The sequence below is a fragment of the Ogataea angusta genome (genome assembly GCF_019207475.1).
Source record: "Ogataea angusta isolate 61-244 chromosome Unknown 61-244_NODE_11_length_350522_cov_89.849751, whole genome shotgun sequence".
NCBI lineage: Eukaryota > Fungi > Ascomycota > Pichiomycetes > Pichiales > Pichiaceae > Ogataea > Ogataea angusta.
Window position 1 is genome coordinate 76,038 of NW_025065225.1, and position 12,232 is coordinate 88,269.

At 51.7% G+C, this 12,232-nt stretch overlaps 8 protein-coding genes across 8 annotated transcripts; 3 read left to right on the top strand and 5 right to left on the bottom strand.

The window, feature by feature from the left end:
• Positions 1 to 14: 14 nt before the first annotated feature.
• On the top strand, positions 15 to 2,723 carry KL928_004780 (uncharacterized protein; the record flags this gene model as incomplete). The annotated part of the gene is made up of 1 exon (XM_043205516.1): positions 15 to 2,723. One exon carries the CDS (start codon positions 15 to 17, stop codon positions 2,721 to 2,723), a length of 2,709 nt encoding a protein of 902 aa, XP_043057775.1.
• A 48-nt stretch (positions 2,724 to 2,771) lies between these two features.
• On the bottom strand, positions 2,772 to 3,743 carry KL928_004781 (uncharacterized protein; the record flags this gene model as incomplete). The annotated part of the gene is made up of 1 exon (XM_043205517.1): positions 2,772 to 3,743. One exon carries the CDS (start codon positions 3,741 to 3,743, stop codon positions 2,772 to 2,774), a length of 972 nt encoding a protein of 323 aa, XP_043057776.1.
• A 49-nt stretch (positions 3,744 to 3,792) lies between these two features.
• Positions 3,793 to 4,482, top strand: KL928_004782 (uncharacterized protein; the record flags this gene model as incomplete). The annotated part of the gene is made up of 2 exons (XM_043205518.1): positions 3,793 to 3,835; positions 3,929 to 4,482. 2 exons carry the CDS (start codon positions 3,793 to 3,795, stop codon positions 4,480 to 4,482), a joined length of 597 nt encoding a protein of 198 aa, XP_043057777.1.
• A 365-nt stretch (positions 4,483 to 4,847) lies between these two features.
• On the bottom strand, positions 4,848 to 5,543 carry KL928_004783 (uncharacterized protein; the record flags this gene model as incomplete). The annotated part of the gene is made up of 1 exon (XM_043205519.1): positions 4,848 to 5,543. The coding sequence occupies one exon, from the start codon at positions 5,541 to 5,543 to the stop codon at positions 4,848 to 4,850; it is 696 nt and encodes a 231-aa protein (XP_043057778.1).
• A 302-nt stretch (positions 5,544 to 5,845) lies between these two features.
• KL928_004784 (uncharacterized protein) lies at positions 5,846 to 9,310 on the top strand (the record flags this gene model as incomplete). Its single annotated transcript, XM_043205520.1, has 1 exon — positions 5,846 to 9,310. One exon carries the CDS (start codon positions 5,846 to 5,848, stop codon positions 9,308 to 9,310), a length of 3,465 nt encoding a protein of 1,154 aa, XP_043057779.1.
• A 28-nt stretch (positions 9,311 to 9,338) lies between these two features.
• Positions 9,339 to 10,574, bottom strand: KL928_004785 (uncharacterized protein; the record flags this gene model as incomplete). Its single annotated transcript, XM_043205521.1, has 1 exon — positions 9,339 to 10,574. One exon carries the CDS (start codon positions 10,572 to 10,574, stop codon positions 9,339 to 9,341), a length of 1,236 nt encoding a protein of 411 aa, XP_043057780.1.
• Positions 10,575 to 10,649: 75 nt separating this feature from the next.
• On the bottom strand, positions 10,650 to 11,561 carry KL928_004786 (uncharacterized protein; the record flags this gene model as incomplete). Its single annotated transcript, XM_043205522.1, has 1 exon — positions 10,650 to 11,561. One exon carries the CDS (start codon positions 11,559 to 11,561, stop codon positions 10,650 to 10,652), a length of 912 nt encoding a protein of 303 aa, XP_043057781.1.
• A 98-nt stretch (positions 11,562 to 11,659) lies between these two features.
• On the bottom strand, positions 11,660 to 12,207 carry KL928_004787 (uncharacterized protein; the record flags this gene model as incomplete). The annotated part of the gene is made up of 2 exons (XM_043205523.1): positions 11,660 to 12,094; positions 12,196 to 12,207. The coding sequence occupies 2 exons, from the start codon at positions 12,205 to 12,207 to the stop codon at positions 11,660 to 11,662; spliced, it is 447 nt and encodes a 148-aa protein (XP_043057782.1).
• Between the last annotated feature and the right edge of the window lie 25 nt (positions 12,208 to 12,232).

Here is a 12,232-nt window from a genome sequence, read left to right on the forward strand (position 1 = left end):
ATAACTAGCTCGTGATGAGCGGGATTTGGCCCTTTTTCAACTCCTCATTCTCCAATGCCACTATAAACAAGATTTTGGCCGAGATAGATCTGGATCAGCAGCAGCTCGGCTCCAAACCGCAGGATGCCCCGTCTGTGGACCAGCCCGCTTCTCCTCCCTCCAACCTGACTGCATCGCGGTTGCTGCAGACCATCCAGGAAAACGACCATCTGCAGCAGTCCATGCTTGAGTCCAGCAACCAGCCAGCTGACCGCCCGCACTTCAACGTGTCTCTGTTCAACAAACTCATAGACCAGCCAAATCTCCTAGACGAGATCAACCTTGCTAAAAACCAGAAACTGATCAGCTACGTGACGCAGCCGGAAGTGCTGGAGACGCTGATCGAGTACATTCTCGTGTCAATTAGCCTCTCGCGGGACCGCTCGGCGTGTGATCCGGGCCACAGCATATTCGAAGGCGAGAACAACGTCGAGGTCGAGAGCGAAGAGCAACCCAAGGAGCTGGACAAATACGAGCGGGCCTTGCAGCGCTCGGTGACAGCGAGCGAGGTCACGTTGCTCCTCAGTAGCAACATCTCGCCGATTTTGTTTGGGGACTCGAGTATGTTGGAGAAGCTGTGGTCGGGCTTTTTCGACCGCGACGTGGAGGATTTTTTCCACCCTTGCAAAGCCGTCCACAGCGACGACGAAAGCGAGACAGAACAGGAGCCGACCGGCGAGGGCGCCAGTCTGGAGGACCAGCCGTTCAAACAGACCCACAACGTGACGATGTTCAACAATTTCCTCAAACTCATAGACAGCCTTGCCACCGCCAACATGAACGAGCTGATGAATTTTATTCGGTTCCAGCAAAAATCCGCCTTGATCACAGACCAGTTTCTGAAGTTTGTGCCGCACTCGCCGACCATCTGCGACCTCCTGGTTAGGCTTATATCTACAGACAAGCCCTACAACCCCAACGGGCTGATTGACATTTTGATGGATCAGAATTTGATCCTGAATTTGCTGAAACTCGTGAAAATATATTATTTGGAGCACCATGTTCAGGATAATCTGTGCAATCTGCTTAACGGAATAGTTGGCATCAGCTCGAACGTCGGGTTCTGGGAGGACTCCACGCAACAGCAGCTGAACGAGTTTGGCGAGCCTATGGACCCGGAACAGGCGTCTGCAGCGCGAGCCAACAATCCGAATATCGGCCCGAACGACCTCACCAGACAGCTGGTTTCTCGCAAATGCGTGCTGGAAATGCTCGACGTGCTGATCAATTACGGGCACTATGGACTGGTGACGGTTGTTTCTGTGGTGATTGAGGTGATCCGCAAGAACAACTCCGATTACGACGAGTTCGACTGGATGCAGTCTGTGGAGGCTGTTGTTTTCGACGAGGAAGAGGAGGATGAGGGCGCAGAGAGAATGACCAGGAACTTGCCGAACTCGAGAGATCCTATCTATTTGGGAGTGATGCTAAAGCTGTTCTCAATCCATTTGGACGAGATCAAGGAGAACTATCTCACCGAAAAATACTACAAGCTGAACAAAGTGCACGAGCTGCAGAGCTCTCTGGGGGAGAAAATAGAGCCTCTGGGGTACGAGCGGTTTAAAGTCATGGAGCTTGTGGCCGAGCTCTTGCACTGTTCCAACATGATCCTTATGAACAAGTCCTCCAAGCTGGACTATCTGATGTACAAGCGTGATTTATGGAGGGACGTGAAGAAGACGGAGTCGCTGGTGATGGATGCGTTAAACGACGCGATCAACCACGACATCAACAAGCCGATGGAGAAACTATCGCTCGAGGACTCCTCGACGACGGTATCGAGTCCGTCGGGCGAGGAATTCGTCAAGCTGCCGGTGGATATGTCGATTGGTAATTTCTACAAGCTACGGCTTCTGCAAACGAGCTGTCTTCCGCTAATCATTCTCAAGCTGCATAAATTTCCGTGGAACAATTTCATGCACAACGTGGTATTCGATCTGGTTCAGCAGATCTTCAACGGACGGCTCGCCAACTGGGACGAGGACCGGGCGTCCAACCAAGAGGAAACCAGGTACGACGACAACTTAAGCCTGAACAAAGTGCTGATCTGGTCGCTGTTTGGCGACTACGAGGCCTTCGATCTTAACGAGTACGAATGCGACGAGGAGTATCCCGGCTTCTTCAACCTTCCCAACTATATTCTCTACTGTTTCAACTACTCTGAGGAGTACGAGAGCCAGCACAACTTCAAGCTTGGCTACATGGGCCATCTGACTCTGATAGCCGAGGAAATACACAAGTTCCAGAACTATGTCGAGAATTTTGGCATGACGAGAGAAGACCAGACGTTCGACGTGCTGAAGGACGACAACGACATCACCAACCCGTACTATCTAAAGTCGTCGTTCTATATTTTCAACTCGCTGTTTGACAAGCTCTTTGAGAGCACGCAGTTCAATGGCTGGATCGAGTTCATCAATACGCGGCTCAAGGAGATCAACGCGATGTACAACAAGGTGCTGGGAAACCCTGCTGAGCTCAGCGATAGCGTCACGGGTGAAGACGAGGAAGATGTATCTTCCACGCCCATGATGAGCGACCGGAACGTGATATTGCTCGACAACGGCGACAGCGAGGACTTCCGCAACGAACTCGAGGTCATTGAGGGCGAGGAACAGGATATGGACGGCGGCGACTTACGGCCGATGAGAGAGGAGGAAGGCGACAGGGGCAGAAGGAAATAATATGTACATTATGACGACGATGAGATGAACGCCATGTAGGCGCCAAAATTATATATTTCTCTCACCGTTTCCCCCAGTAGCTCTCACTTTCTTGACCTTACCATTGGGAAGACGCCTGACTGTCCCCATGTCAGCCTTTTCCCCCGTTCTGGGCTTCTGTTTGAGCTTCGAGACTGCCCAGAACACAAACCTGGCCACCAATGTGTCTCGCCACGTGACCTCTTCTACGTCGTCGGGCGTGACAGGCAGCAGCACCTCGTCTTTATCCTTCTTTGCCCGTCTTTGTTTCCTGTTTTTCGGTTCGGCTTCCACTCTGAACACCTGGCGTCCGTCCTCGTCGACAACGAAGTCCTCACCCTCCTTTAGCTCTTTGTCCACGAGCCACACAGAGCCATCAAATTTAACCACAAACAGCTTGTCCATATGGGCCACTCTTTGGTCGCTGAAGTTCGTTCCTGGCAGCATTGACGGTCCAAACGCCTTGGCCTTCAGATCGTTGATCAAAGTCTCCACCCGTTTACGTTTCTGCTGCGTGTTCAGCTTGAGCATGACGTAGTGAACAGCCGAGAAAAGAACGACGACCACGACCAATGCCAGCACGGGCCCGGGCCTGAATTTGCTGAGCGCAAAGCCGGTGCCCGTGTAGGCCGGAAAGCCGTGTTTCAGGTAGTAGTCGTAGCGCTCCTTGCGTTCTCCCCTGAGAATGGAGCCGATAAGAGAAAGACGTTGGAATCGCTGTTCGGCGGCCTTTTTCCTGCGCTCAAACGCCTTCCGCGACATCCCGTCCTTCCTGCGGACCTTGTCTGGGTGCAGTTTGCGGCTCATCTTTTTGTAGGCCCTGTTGATCTCGTCGTAGGACGCTTTGGGCCCGTTCGAAACACCAAGATACTCGTAGAAGTTGGTTTCTTTCTTGGAATCCTTGACAAGCTCGTGCTGCAATTTAAAGATTTCGAGGTCCTCGGCCGACCACGCGGCAAACACGGTCGCACTAAATATGGCGAGCCAGAACAAGAGTCTCATGGAAAATAATAATAAAAATATAAAAAATGTTGTACAGTATTTATTTTTCATGGCATATAACAACACCCAACGATACCTGTTGCTGTCGGACTGTTCGCGCGCGTTTCTGGCCTTCTGCGTGCTGGTGCGGTTTGCGATCCTGTTCCCGCTCATTGGAACAAGGTTCCTGCCCGGCGGCATCGCAGACTTCTTCCTGACCGTGTACCTGACAAGTGTGCTTGTGGACGGGTTTGAGTACGTGACGATTTTCCGCAAGGTGCCCAAGAAGGGCGTCTCGCGCACGTCTGGATGGCGGGTGCTGGGATCGATTGGTGCGAGGGCGTTGGTGACGGTGCTCATTCTGAACTACCCCAAGTCTGCGAAAAACATCAGTTTCAGTGTTCTGATTTCGTCCTCGATGCTGGTGGACTGTCCGCGCCACCTGTACAACTTCTACAAGGTGCGGACGTTTGGCGGGTCTGTGTGGTGGCTCACGAACCTGCGACGCATACTGTTTGGTCTGCTGAGCCCCGTGCTCGCGGCCAGCGAGGCAGCCATGCTCTTCATCTGTCTGAGACTCATGGAGACCGAGTACGGCTACTACAGAGACCACATCGACTACGACGTGTGGGCCGACCGCGCGGCGGTGCTGGTCAAGGGCGTCCTGTTTGCGTATGCGCCAGTGTTCTATATCACATACAAAAACAAAATGACAGCATTCTGGAGACTCAACACGGACAGCACCAAGAAAACCAACTGATCACGTGTACACGCCAACGTACGACGACAGAAACAGTATTCCAAACGCGCCGGAAACAGCCCCGACAAGCGCAAAAATCACGTACAATGCCGAGCTTCTCTTGCCTGAGCTGGGGAACGTGACGCAATAGAGACCACTGACGGCAGCAATGCTCAGCAGGGTGAGGGCCAGCACTGCGTGGTAGGCCACGGGCACCAGTTCGTGGAAGTACGCGTAGGACGAGTATTTGGACTGCGTTAGCAGAACTGGCAGAATAGAGCAGTACTTACCACCAGGTCGTACGCCATTATAAATAGCAAAATAATATTTTCCAAACGTTTATTAGCAAATTGTATTTTAGAGCAGTAATTATGGATTCGCTTGGGCTACTCATTACTGTCCGGGATGAGCTTCCCACCCTCCTCGTAGTGTTTCCAGAGCTTCGCCCGCTCGGCGACAATCCTGTCAAACCGTCTGATCGACGGGTAGCCCTCGACGGTGGTCAGCACGAGCCACTCGATCTGGTAGTCCGGAGCCACTCTGTACTTGAAAAACCGCGGAACCAGAAAAATCGCCACTTCGGCCGCGTGCAGAGCCACCGTCGTGACCAGTATAAAGTCGTTGTACGGCTTGACGTACTGGATCCACTCGTTTGGAACCGGCAGCACACGGCTCAAAATCACATCGTAGACCAAGTTCGGGAACCCCTTGGCCACCATCATCACCGACACCAGAACCACCAGGATGCGCTCAAGTGCCGTCTGCGGATACCAGACCTGCCGCACCTGGAGATGGCTGACGTTTCTCTTGGAAGCTGCCTCGCGGGCCATCGAAAGAACATGGCTCTGCACCTGCTCGTAGCTCTCTAGAGGCTCCTTAAACGGAATCGGCTTGAGCATCTCGACTTCGAGATCGTCGTGATTGAAGACAAGTGTGACATGGTCGAGCTCGACCTCTTTGACCTTGATGTTCTTGATCTTCTTGTCGATGGTGACGTCGCCGTAAACGGCCAGGATGTCCTCAATGTTCGGCTTGAACTCCTTGTTGAGCAGCGCGACAAGGGCTGGCGCGGTCAGAGACATCGAAAATGGCGAGTTGTTTGTAAACGGCACGGGAAAAACAGCTATCGGGTGCCTATCGACAAACCACCGCGGCGTGACTCCTGGTCACGTGCCAGCCGGGTTTTTCTTTTATTTTCTGCTAGGCTTGCTTTTGCGCGAGAGGCAAACCTGTTTGTTCTGGCTGTGCAAGGAGAGTCCACGACAGGAAAAAAACCTTCTGGAGACCTGTGTTTGCAAACCATCGCGGTATCTGACCAATTGAGTGCTGTTGAAAGCGTGACTTGTGCTGTACCGACGCCAGATACATTTCCAGCTGATCCGAGATGAACGTCGCATCCAACGTCAGCTTGCTCAAGCTCAAACTACTGGACTGTCTGAGGAGCTCAGACAGAGATAAGTTACAGGAGCTTTTTAGTGAGTGCCAGGCGGTGAACCCGCCTGACCCGCAGGTGGCGCTCCTGTTGCACCAGATCCTCATATTTGCTGTGCAGGTGGCCCCCTTGTCCATAATAGAGTACATCGTCCAGCGGAAACTGGTGGACGATATCAATGCTCAGGACGACCAGGGGAACACGGCGCTGCACTACGCCGCGGTGTCGTCGCGAAACGACGTAATCACGTTTCTGATGGGCCAGGAGGATATCAACGACTGCATTGTCAACAAGCAGATGAAACAGCCCATCGAGTGCTCCTCGAATATGGAAACGGTGCAGCTGCTTTCTGACCTCCGGACAAAATTCGTGGAAACCAAGGCGAACGAGCTGAGAAGCGCTTTTGAGGCACGCAAATTCGACGTGCTCGATAGGCTGTTGAGCAATCCTCGGGTCAAGAACCTGCTGGACATCAACGGAACCGATCCGGTCACAGGAGACACTGTGTTGCTGGAGTTCATCAAGAAAGACGACATTGAGATGGTCAAGTTTATTCTGGAGCACGGAGGAGACCCGTTCAAACGGAACCTCAGTGGCAAACTCCCCATTGACTCTGCTGTGTCGTCCCCGATGAAGAAGCTGCTGAAAGAATCGTGCAACCATCAGACCATGATCGATCCTACCAATCAGAGCGGACAGCTCCACTCAGGCCCGCCAACGTTCAAGGGATTCTTGAAGAAGTGGACCAACTTTGCCGGCGGCTACAAACTGAGATGGTTCATTCTGGACGCAGAAGGAAGACTTTCCTACTACACCTCTCCGAACGATATTTATAACTCCTGCCGCGGTATGATACATCTAGCAAGCGCTCAGTTGCGCATGGACAGCTCTGAAAAGTCCAAGTTCGAGATTATCATCAAGAACAGGGGTAACAAGGCATCTCTCAAATGGCACCTCAAGGCCAATCATGTGATAGAGACCAACAGATGGGTCTGGGCACTCCAAAATGCAATCCGCTACGCTAAAGACCAGGAGCGTCAGCAGCGTGCGATTGCTGCAGAAGAACAGCAACGGGCCAAAAAAACTGCAAGAAATAGAGAGAGCTTTGAGTCTACCCGGTCGAACAGCACACAAAACATAGGCAACCGTGGATCGTACAACGACCAGTCCACATCGCCAATCACGGCGCACCAAAGAACATTTTCCAACGCTTCTTCAGTCTCCATATCGTCAGATGATGAAGGGTCTGGCTCTCTGTCTTCCAGAGACAACAAATCGTACAAGAAACCAATGCGAAAACTTTCCAAGCTCACCAAGAGAAACAAGGATGTGCTTGCACTTCCTGAAATCAAGGAAAACGCGGATCTGAAGCTGCCTGCGAAGAAAGATCGCTCGCCTTCGATTGTATCGCTTGGGTCAAGTGGAGAGGCAGGTAGTAAAATCACTGTCTCTTCTGTGGCTGATGACGAACGCGACACGGACCTTGACGAAGAGGATAGCAGTGAACACACCAATCCCCGCGATAGCAGTTTTGCCGATGGTGAGGATATCATTGCTCCAAACCTGAGCAACTCAGAGCTTGCAGTGAGCAAAAACCAGATGATGATCGAGCTGAAATCGTTCGGCGAGTTTTTGACTGCTGCAGAGTCTGACGAAACCGTTTCCAAGGGACAAGTGATCGAAGTGGCTATGACAATTCTTTCCAGTTTGACGAGTCTTTCAGAAACACAGTCGGATCTCTTGAGGAAGTACGAGAGCAAGTTCGGCAAGATTATTGAGAGACAGCAAGAGATCTCCAAAATTTGGGAGAACACCCTCAAACGTTTGGAACTGGAGATGCTGTCGCGCGAGCAGAAGATAGTGGAGCTCGAGGATAAGCTTCATGTGATCAAGAAGTCTCTCAAGAACAATCCGGGGATCATACAGGCCGTCACCGAGGTTGCGCCTAACGACACGGTGAAGGAGAATATTGTCAATGTCGAAAGCAAGAGCCCAGAACAGATCAGACAATTCTTGGCGGAGGACGAGGAGTCAGATGACGAGTTTTTCGATGCTGAGGACGATGGTCCCGAGGAGGACGTTGACGAGCAGGCCACTGCTGCGACTGAGACAACCGCGGTTGCAAGTTCGGAAGAAAACAGCAAGAGCCATGTTGCTGTGAACGGTTTCGAGCTGACAAGTCCAAAGCAGCTTGAACGACTCGAAAAGATCAACCGGGAGGAGACGTTCAAGGGCTACGAGGATCCTATCAGAACCACGCTGAAGAAAGAAGATAATAGACCCAAAATCTCGCTGTGGAGCGTTCTGAAGTCCATGGTGGGAAAGGATATGACCAAGATGACTCTTCCGGTTGTTTTCAACGAACCGACCTCGCTCTTGCAAAGAAGTGCCGAGGTTCTGGAATACAGCTCGCTTCTAGACAAGGCTGCCACGATTGACGATTCTCCTACAAGAATGATCTACGTCGCTGCCTTTGCTGCTTCGGAGTATGTGTCCACGGTGGGCCGTATTGCTAAGCCGTTCAATCCACTGCTCGGAGAAACTTTTGAGTATGCCCGTCCGGACCAAGGTTACAGGGTGCTGGCCGAGCAAGTGAGCCATCACCCTCCGATCTCTGCACTTATAGCTGAGGCTCCATCGTGGTCGTATTACGGAGAGTCCAACGTGGATACCAAGTTTCTGGGCCGCTCTTTTGACATCAAACATTTGGGTACGTGGTACGTGGATTTGTATCCCGGAAAGGGTGTTGTGGACCAGAAGGGCCAAAGGATGGATCACGAAACGTATTCCTGGAAAAAGATTAGGAACTCTGTCATAGGTATCATCATCGGAAATCCAACCATTGATAACTATGGAGAAATGGAAATTAGAAACCACACCACTGGCGACTACATGAGCTTCAATTTCAAGCAACGAGGTTGGAGAGCTTCCAGCGCAGGTGAGGTCAAGGGCGAGATTTACACAAACGACGGTAAGCTCAAGTACACGGTTGGCGGACATTGGAACTCGAAAATATACGCCAAGGACGCAACCAAGCCCGATGCCGCAAAGTTCCTGGTTTGGGAAGCAAACGAAAGAACAGAGATGATGTTCCATCTCACAAACTTTGCGGCCTCGCTGAACGCGCCCCAGCCTCATCTTCTGCCCGTCATTGCCTGCACAGACACAAGATTGCGTCCTGACCAGCGTGCGATGGAGAATGGCGAATACGACCTGGCCAGCTCCGAAAAGACGCGCGTGGAAAACAAACAGAGGGCGGCGCGGAAACAGCGCGAGCTGTCTGGCGAAAAGTACCAGCCTACATTTTTCGTCCAGGCCAAGCATCCGGTGACGGGCGAGACGTACTGGAAGTACAAGGACAACTACTGGGTGCCTCGCAAAGAAGGAAAGCTGAGAAATTATAAAGACATCTTTTAATCGTTTTTGTGTAATGAATGCTGCGGATCTATCGTCTTTTCTCGTCTCTTTTCTGGGCTCTGTCGTATAGCTCGCGTGGGCCCTTGAGTTTGTGGTTTTGGAATGCCGGCTGCTGATAGTTTTCCTTACCTACTCTGTTGGCAAGCTGTTGTCTGACTGTTGGCGACAGCTGGTTGCCAAAGAGCTCTGCCAGGGCTTTGTTGAGTTGCAACCCCAGCATGTAATTGAACTCGTTTTTGTAGCCGTTTCTGATTTCTTCGAATTTGAGATTCATGTTTTTGCATTCTTCGTTGAGAGCGTCCTCGAACTTGATCAGTTTGCGTTCTTTGAAGAGCAGCTCTGTTTCGTGCTCGCGCAATCGGTTCTCCCATTGTGTCATTTCCCACTCTTTCCTGAACAGTTTGAACGAGGCGTCCTGTAGCAGCTGGTTGACGGTAGCGCGTTCCATGGGGTCGACAATGAGACATGCGTTGATGACCATTTGTAGTCTATGCGAGTAGTGGTCGGGGATCGGCTGGAACGTTCCAGCCTTGATTTTTTCCTGCAATGCTAAGTGGGTTTTGGCCTGGAAAGGCGGACGTAGAGCGCACAATTCGTACATAACACATCCGAGCGACCAAACGTCGCACACGGGATCGTACGGTCTGTCCATCAGCACCTCGGGCGACATGTAGTACGGCGTGCCCACATACGTTTTGGCAAACTCGTTCTCGTGCTGGAGCCATTTCGCCAGCCCAAAATCGCCCAGCTTGATCGAATACCCGTCCGACAGAAGGAAGATGTTGTCTGGTTTGATGTCGCGATGAATAATCACCTGGTGGTCCACGGGTTTCGGTTCTAGCTCAGGCGATGACTGGAAAAGATCTCTGACGGGCTCTATCGACGTTCCGTAGTGGCACTTGTACAGAGCGTTCAACACCTGGGTGAAGATCTGCCAGATGAGTGTTTCTGGTATAAACTCGTTTCTCTCCTTGTACTTCTTGATCAGCACCGACAAATCGCCTCCATCGCAGTATTCCATATACAGATGGACCTGGTGCTCGTCCTGGACATGGTCATGGTGGAGATATTGCACGATGTTGGGATGTCTCAGTTCTCGTAGGATCCTAAACTCGGTGCTCAGTTGGTGTTTCTCCTTGCTATTCATGGCCCCATACGATATTTCTTTGCGTACAAACACCTTCCCGTCGCTGATCCGTCTCACTTTGCGCACACATCCAAACGAGCCTCGTCCGATGAGCTCCAACACCTGGAAATCGTCCATCGAATACTGTATTTACAAACTTCCAGATACAGAAAATAATTAAATTATTTGGGACAATTCAATTTATTTCAACATCTATGCCCACGTCTTTCCCGTGAGAGCCTCGTAAGCCTCTTTGTATTTGGCCGCAGTCTTTGCAACAATCTCGTCGGTCATGGAAACACCCTCCTTGCCGTTCAGCTGGTGCGAGGTGAGCCAGTCGCGGAGGAACTGCTTGTCGAAGGAGTCCTGAGACCGGCCGAGCGCGTACTTCTTGGCGTCCCAGAACCGCGACGAGTCCGGCGTCAGCACCTCGTCAACAAGAACAAGCTCGTTCTTCTCGTTCAGGCCAAACTCAAACTTGGTGTCGGCAAGAATGATGCCCCGCGATAGAGCGTAGTCACGTGCTTTCGAGTACAGTGCGACGGCCTTTTCTGCCACCTCTGCGCACAGTTGCTCGCCCACAAGCTGCGCAGCTTGTTCTGGGGAAATGTTCTCGTCATGCTGGCCCTGTTCGGCTTTGGTCGACGGCGTGAAGATAGGCTTCTCGAATGCCTCGCTCTCTTGCATTCCCGGCTTCACTGGCAAGCCGTGCACTGTGCCGGCCTTCTTGTACTCCTTCCATGCGCTCCCTGTGATGTAGCCTCTGACAATGGCCTCCAATGGCACGAGCCTGTGCTTTTTCACCAGAAGCGAGCGGCCGGCCAGTTGGGCCTTGTATTTAGGCTCCGACAGCTGGGGAGGCAGCGTGGCAAAAATATCCTCGTCCGAGGAGGCAACAAGGTGGTTCGGGATCACGTCAGAAAGCAAGTTGAACCAGAAAACCGACAATTGGGTCAGAATCTTGCCCTTGTCCTCGACCCCGTTTTCCATTATCACGTCGTAGGCGGAGATTCTGTCTGTGGCAACGAACAGCAGCGTGTTGTCGTCGACTTGATAGATATCCCGGACCTTTCCCCGCGCAACAAGGGGCAGAATGCCGTCGAGATCGGTCTGTGTCACAGTCATAGGTGTAATAATTAATTAATTTAGATGGGTAAATTATTTGACTCGTGTAGGTCGATCGACCCGATCTCGAGTTTCCTTTTTATACGAATTTTTGTCAACTATCCTTTGCTATGCTCAACCCAATTACCGTCCACAAAGACTTCTTTGGGGTTTCCGGGGCCTTGATTCTGACCTTTGGCCTGCCCTTGGTGGTTCTTTTTCTCTATGCGGCCTGCAATGAGCGGTACGTCGTCCAGGGGTGCAGTTTGCAGATCAACACGATCAGAAGCTTGCTGGGGGAGCAACTCACCAAGGAAACTTTCATCAACGCCAAGTGCTGGACAGCGTACCTGGTCTGGTTTTTTGGTCTTGCGTTCCTGGATCTGATTGTTCCCGGCTACTACAAAAAAGGCACCACGCTGCGTGACGGAACGCATTTGACGTATCTGATCAACGGCAAGGAGCTGAGTCTTTTGCTCTGTGGAGCTTTGGCAGCGAGAGCCTGGTATACAAAGGGCAATGTCCCCGAGCTTCAGTTCATTTACGACAATTTTCTGCCCCTAATGGTCGTTTCCTGGGAGTTCTCCCTTATTCTCAGTACGTTTGTCTACGTCTGCTCATTTTTCCCTCTGAGACGGCCCAACGGCGCAGGAACGTACGAGCGCATTCTTGCGGAGGGCGGCAACTCAAAA